The sequence below is a fragment of the Tupaia chinensis genome, unplaced genomic scaffold (assembly GCF_000334495.1).
Source record: "Tupaia chinensis unplaced genomic scaffold, TupChi_1.0 Scaffold143973_1, whole genome shotgun sequence".
In the NCBI taxonomy this organism is placed as follows: domain Eukaryota; kingdom Metazoa; phylum Chordata; class Mammalia; order Scandentia; family Tupaiidae; genus Tupaia; species Tupaia belangeri.
Window position 1 is genome coordinate 22,582 of NW_006203824.1, and position 6,469 is coordinate 29,050.

The 6,469-nt window shown below is 57.4% G+C and overlaps 1 protein-coding gene across 3 annotated transcripts in view; it reads right to left on the reverse strand.

Annotated features, from left to right (window-relative positions):
• SPNS2 (SPNS lysolipid transporter 2, sphingosine-1-phosphate) overlaps positions 1 to 6,469 on the reverse strand; it is a 19,516-nt gene that overhangs the window by 6,343 nt on the left and 6,704 nt on the right. For all 3 annotated transcript variants that reach the window (XM_014583009.1, XM_006165647.2, XM_006165646.2), the window contains exons 2-7: positions 4,143 to 4,294; positions 3,864 to 3,930; positions 1,722 to 1,864; positions 971 to 1,123; positions 668 to 857; positions 287 to 352 (exon numbers count right to left, since the gene is read on the reverse strand). In XM_014583009.1, coding sequence (XP_014438495.1) covers positions 287 to 352; positions 668 to 857; positions 971 to 1,123; positions 1,722 to 1,864; positions 3,864 to 3,930; positions 4,143 to 4,294 — 771 coding nt within the window. The remainder of the gene's footprint in view (positions 1 to 286; positions 353 to 667; positions 858 to 970; positions 1,124 to 1,721; positions 1,865 to 3,863; positions 3,931 to 4,142; positions 4,295 to 6,469) is intronic.

Sequence of the window (6,469 nt, forward strand, 5' to 3'; positions counted from 1 at the left end):
GGCGGGGGGGGGCAGAGTCTCTGGACACTCAGGCCCTGGGGGAGGAGCACTGGCAGGCAGCGCCGCCTCCGTGCCAGCCTGGCACTGCCAGCCTCCCCATCCAGCCCCTGTCTCATCCCATCTGCCTACTCGACCCTCTGTTTCCAGGCCCTGCCCCTTGTAGACCCCACCTGCCACCATTCACCTTCGGGGCAGGCCTTCCTCTCTGCCCACAGCTCTCCCCTAACTTCACAGCCACCCCAATCCCTGTGAGGGAACATGAGGCGATCCTGGCCGGCCCACTCACCATGAGGATGTCCGCGGTGATGGCCCAGTTAGAAAACAGCAGCGTTTCCCCAACAAAGATGCAGACCTGCCCGGGAGAGAGCAGAGAAACCCTCAGGGGCCCTCCACCCACCAGCAGCCCCAGGCGGCTCCCTGCACGCGGTTGCTGCCGGGGAGTCCCCAAAGCCTCCCACCTTTCCCGGGGCTGCATCTCTTGACAGCCAGGCTTATGAGGAAGCAGTGGATTGTTCAGACTTCCAGCCATGCCCACAGCCTTGGAGGCACCCAGAGCCCATAGGCAAAGCAGGGGCAGGCAGCCAGGGGACCGGAGCCTCCCGTGGAGGGAGAGTCCAGTGAGGCAGCCGCATTCCCTGCCACCCAGCTGGGCCCACACTGCACTCACATAGGCCCCCACAATGCTGGTCTTGGCGGCCACGAAGATCAGGCAGATGAAGATGGCGGAGCCCAGCATGCCCACGGCACACACCAGTGGGTCAGCCCGCTGGGTCCGCAGGCGACACCAACGCGTGGCTCCTGCACCGGTGACCACGCCCAGAAAGCCCGTAAAGCAGGTGATGGCCCCAAAGATGAGGCTGTGGGGACAGAGGACAGTAGAGCACAGTTGAGCAGGAGCCAAGGATGGACCAGAGGGGCTCTGCTCTCCCGCGTCCCTTGCCACCCCTAGGCTCACCCGGCCCGGCCCCACCTGTCCTTGGCCCCACACGGAGGGCTGTTGCACGTCTCTGCTGTCTTCTGCACAACTTGGGCGCGGTGCAAGTAGAGTGGGATCCACATGCCCAGGGCTCCTGTGGCGAAGGACACGGCCGACGTGGCCAGGGAGGAGAAGACGTAGCTGCGGCTGGGGAGAGGCCAAGGCAGTGACACTGAGTAGGGGGCTGGGCCCCATCGGCTACCGGGGAAGATAGTGTCGGGAACCAGGAGACTGCCTCTTCTCCCCTGTGCTGGCTCATGCCTCCCCCGAAGGCAGAAGGCCTCAAAGGCCACCCCTGCAGAATCCAGGAGTAAGGACTCGGGCTGCAGGAGACATTAGCGCTAAGGGACAGCCGGTGGCGTGGTGGTGAAGGCAGCTAGATTCCACATGGACAATTGCACAGTTGAAGTCCTGTTCCTGGCGGCTTGAGAAATATACTGGGCACATGTGCATGCGTGCCCGAAGTCCTGAGAGGAGAATAGAGAAGGGATTGCCGTGTGGCCATTCTCCTTGGGGCGTGCTTTCTCACTTCTTTCTTTCTCTCTGTCTCTCTCAGGTGAGCACATGTGCCTTCTAGCAAAACTAAAAAGGAAAATCAGCGCTAGGGATCTAATTTCACTCTCAGATCTAATGTCACTTTCAGCATGGTGGCAGCAGAGACGGCAGGGAGAGTGCTGGGTGGCCTACCTGCAGGAAGGGTCCTCTCGTCTCCGCACCCCTCCCCCTTCCTCCTGGCAGTACTCACTTCCGGATCAGGGCCTTCATGTCACGGAGCCATGAGGTCCTGGCCTTGAGCTGGCCCCCTAGCTGGTCAGCATGGCCTCTCTTGGTGGTAGGGACCAGGACGAGGATGAGTGTTCCTGTGATCATCCCAAGGACAGGTGACACCTGGCAGAGGAGGAGGCACAAAGCTAGGACACCAGGGCCCACTTTGTCTCTGCCGCACTAGGAGGGGCTGGGGCAAGCCAAGCCTTCTCTGAACCCTGGGTCCCTCCTCTGGGCTGGTATCTGCCCAGCCTTCTGCACTGCTGGGCAAAGCACTAGGGACGAAGTCAGTGAAGGGCACGATGGCATGAAATGGACTGTCCAGACCAGTGACAGGACTGGAGGGGGGAGGGAGGGTGCAAGGAAGACAGACTGAAGGAAAAAGGAAAGGAGGGAGGGAAGGATAGAAGGAGGAGGGAGAGAGAACCAGCAGTTAGTATAATGGCTATCTTGCTGGACTCCCACGTAGTCGACCGCAGTTCACGTCCCGGACCCGGTGGCTTAAAACTCACCCCGGGCGCGTGTGCGTGCGTGCCCAAGATCCTGAGAGGAGAATGGAGGAGAAGGGATTGCGGCGTGACCATCCCCCCTGGGGGGTGATTTCTCACTTTCTGTCTCTCTGTCTCTCTCTGTCTGTCTGGCGAGTGCATGCGCCCTATAGCAAAAAACACCTCTCCAAAAAAAAAGAAAAAAAAGGAGGAGGAGGGAGAGATGCCCAAATAGGTGGATGGAGAAGGGCTGGAGAGGGAGAGGCAGATGGATGATGGGTGAGTGGATGGATGATGGATGATGGATGGATGGATGGATGGATGGATGATGGATGGATGGATAGATGGATGATGGATGGATGGATAGATGGATGGATGGATGGGTGGATGAATGGATAGATGGATGATGGATGATGGATGATGGATGGATGGATGATGGATGGATGGATAGATGGATGGATGGATGGGTGGATGAATGGATAGATGGATGATGGATGATGGATGGATGGATGGGTGGATGAATGGATAGATGGATGATGGATGATGGATGATGGATGGATGGATGGATGGATGATGGATGAATGGATGGGTGGATGATAGGTGAGTGGATAGATGATAGGTGAGTGGATAGATGGATGGGTGGATGATGGATGGATAGATAGATGGATAGATTGATAGATTGATGGATGATGGAAAGAAGGAAGACAGGTGTGCGGACAGACATGTAGACTGAAGACTCTGAGGGAGGACAGGGAGAACCAGGGAGAAGGGAGGCAGGTATCAGCCTTGCTAAATCCCCACGGGACGCTGGGAAGGAACAGGCGGCATGAAGCTGCAGCTACTGGATGACACGGGCTGCCAACTGGGAGGGGCCCACACAGCCCCACGAGGACAGAGGCTCGCGAGCCCATTTGGATCTTTCTGGCATCCAGCCCAACGCCAAGGACAGGATCTCCAAGATCCAGGACCCTCTCCGGAGGGAAGGGGTCTCGGTGGCCTGGATTTCAAAGCCAGCCCCTCCTCTAGCCTAAGGGGACAGGGAAATCTGTCCCCACCACCAAAGGGCCATGAGCCCACGGGCTGGGGAGTTCCTCTTCATGCCACCTCCTCTCCCGCCCACCAAGAAATTCCACAGAGACCGCTTCCTTCCTGCTTTTGAGGAAAAAACACTTTATCTTAAGCTTCCGCTCCTCCGAGAACCTGGGGATCTCTGTTTCCTCCGATTGCACTGTCCGGGGGCCTCGGTAACTTGCCCAGCCCTCCGGCGAGACGGGAAGTGGCTCCTGACCCTGGGCCCAACACGGAGGTCTTGTCCCAGCCTCGCCCTAGCACAACACAGGGCTCCAGGCAGGAAGCTCGCAGTGGACCTGGAATTTCCTGGCATGGTGGGAGAGTCCTTGTCCTCTCAACCTGGGACTCCCAGGGTAGAGGAGGCCTGAGGGGGCAGGGCCAGGTCCGGATCCCCGCGCCCCCAAGAGCTCCCTGACGCCTCGATCTGGACTAACCCAGAAGGGCAAGACTTCAAAGTCCAGGCACACAGGGGAGGAAGCATGGCGGTCAAGGCCTGATCTCTGGATAATCCCGGGTCAAGGGCTGGGCTTGGGTGTCCTCCAGGGAGGGGGCCTAGGCCTTACCCGCAAGGCCCAGTGCCAGTCTCCAGCTGCCTGCTTCACGCTGGAGCCCGTAATGTAGCCCAGGCCGCTGCAGAGAGGAGGGACACAGTCAGCTAAGCTGAGACCGGGGCTCAGCAGGGACACTCCCTGTGTCACCAGGCAGACCGCCTGGCCCGGGAGCAGGAGTCCCTACAAGGCTGATGGCCTGCACGCTCAGGAAACTGAGGCCACCTGGCTGGGCCGAGGTCTCAGAGGACCTTGCCCGGACCCTCACCCAGACCCCGCCGTCTCGGCTCTCACCTGCCCAGCGGGATGGCAAAGTAGAAGACGGACAGCATGAGCGTGCGCGTGTTCTTGGTGAAGAGGTCGCCGATGATGGTGGGTGCGATGGTGGAGTAGCTGGCCTCGCCGATGCCCACCAGCCCCCGGGACAGCACTAGCAGCCAGAAGTACTGTGGGGAGAGCAGAGCATGACGGGGCCACCCCCTCCTCTGCCTGCTTGGCCCAGATTCCCATTTTGCTTCTACCCCCTGTGGGTCCAGGACCAGGGAGGAAGATGGCGCCCAGCCCTTGCCTCAGCAATGACTACACCCCCAGGCCACTGTAGGGGTGGCCAGCGAGGCCCAGAGCTGCGATGGTACTGGCTTCCCAGGCTGAGCAGTATGGCCCAGTCACGCCCCTCTGTCCCCATAGCTCTGGGGACATGACCCTGCGTCTTACCACCCCACACTTTGGGAGACCGTCTTCCTGGTTCTCCCCAGTGGGAGTGTCAGGCCATCCCCTGTTCTGTGTCCCTCCCTCAAGCAGGGTGGCTGGGCCAACCCTGGCAGCACTGAGGGCCCAGTGTGAGTGGGGAGCAGGCAGGACAGCCCAGTGGGCTCCGAGCCCCTCCCCCATACACACATCAAAGGGCAAAGCCCAGCTGAGCTGGAAGGGTGGGGCCGTGCCAGCTGCTGGTGGCACCAACCCTTTGATGTGGACCTGCCCCCTCCGACCCCCCAGCTGCCCAGGGCCTGAGAACCCAGCCCAGTCATCTTTCCTCAGCCCCACCCTGACCACCCATCCGGCCAGTGTCGCCCACATCCAGCCCTCCCCTGGTCTCCCCGATTCCCTCTCCATCCACCCACTGTGCGTGCTCTCTGGCGCCGTGGGCCTGTCTCCCACCCTCCTGTTGTGGCTGCTGCCTCCTCTCACTCTGCCCATCCCTCGCCCATTAACTCCTTTCTCTGCTGCTTTTCCTGGCGCCACCTGCCCACCACCTCCGCCTGTTCTTCTGTTGGCCTGTGTGTCTTTCTTGTGCTGATTTCTTTAGCTTTTCCTACATCGCTACTGTGGACCCTTTCTCATCTGTCCACAAATATTGTCTGTCATCTTCTGTCTTCGTTGCTGGAGTTGTATCACACAGAGGCTTCGTGCTGTTTTGTATCATTTTTCTTTTGCCTTAGGGCACGCGTGCTCGCCGTGGAGAGAGAGACAGAGACAGCGAGAGGGAAAGTGAGAAATCACCCTGCCCCCAGGCGGGAGGGCCATGCTGCAATCCCTTCTCCTCCCAGGATCTTGGGCACGCACACACACACGGCCCGCATGAGTTTAAAGCCACTAGGTCTGGGACTTGAACTGTGGTCGGCCATGTGGGAGTCCAGCGACATGACCACTACTCCATCTGCTGATCCCACGTTTTGAATAATTGGATGTTGTCAAGTCTGTTGACCTTTCCTAAATAGCTTTGGATTTCACATCCTGTAGGAAGGCCTACTACTATAACTAAACTATCAAACCATCCCTAAACTATAAAATGATTCTCTTTATGTTTGTCACATTTGAGAGCAAGAGAAAGATGGTGGGAGAGATGTCCTCAGCGCTCCTTGGGAGCACTGACTAGCAGGTGGAAGGAATGCTGCTTACCCCACTGCACCCACAGGGACCAGCTGTGTCGCGTATTTCTTAAGAATCGTCTTCGCCTGAGCTGCACACGGATGCAGTGAGGAATTCTTAGTGTCCTCTGTGTGCTTTTAAAAATGACATAAAAGAAACTGTTCCGGTATCTTATCTCCCAACTTGCTCCCCCGCATTCTCATCTTTTTTAAACCTATTGATGTTGTTTAATACAGTTCCAGTTTGGGGGCTGGCCCTGCAGCCTAGTGGTTAAAGGAGCCAGATCCCGTGTGGCCAACCACTGTTCAAACCCTAGCCCCGGTGGCTTGAAAAACACACCAGGTACATGCATGTGTGTGTGCCTGAACCCCCAACAGGAGGGACATGGAGAAGAAGGGATTGCGGTGTGGCCCGCTTCATCATGCAATGCTTTCCTCATTGCTGTCTCTGTCTCTGTCTTTCTGTCTCTCTCTGGTAATTAAAAATATAAAATTTGGGGGCCCGCAGATGGCATGGTGTTTAAGGGCACTGGACTTCCACATGGGCGACCACGGTTCTAGTCCCGGACCTGCTTTCTGGACCTGGCGACTTGCTTTCTCACTTTCTCTCTCTCTCTCATTCTCTCTCTCTCTGTCTCTCTCTGAACAAATAAAAAATAAATCAATAAAGTTAAATAAAATAATTATTTTTAAAAAAGTTATATATCTGTGTGTGTGTATATGTATATGGGTATATATATATATATATATATA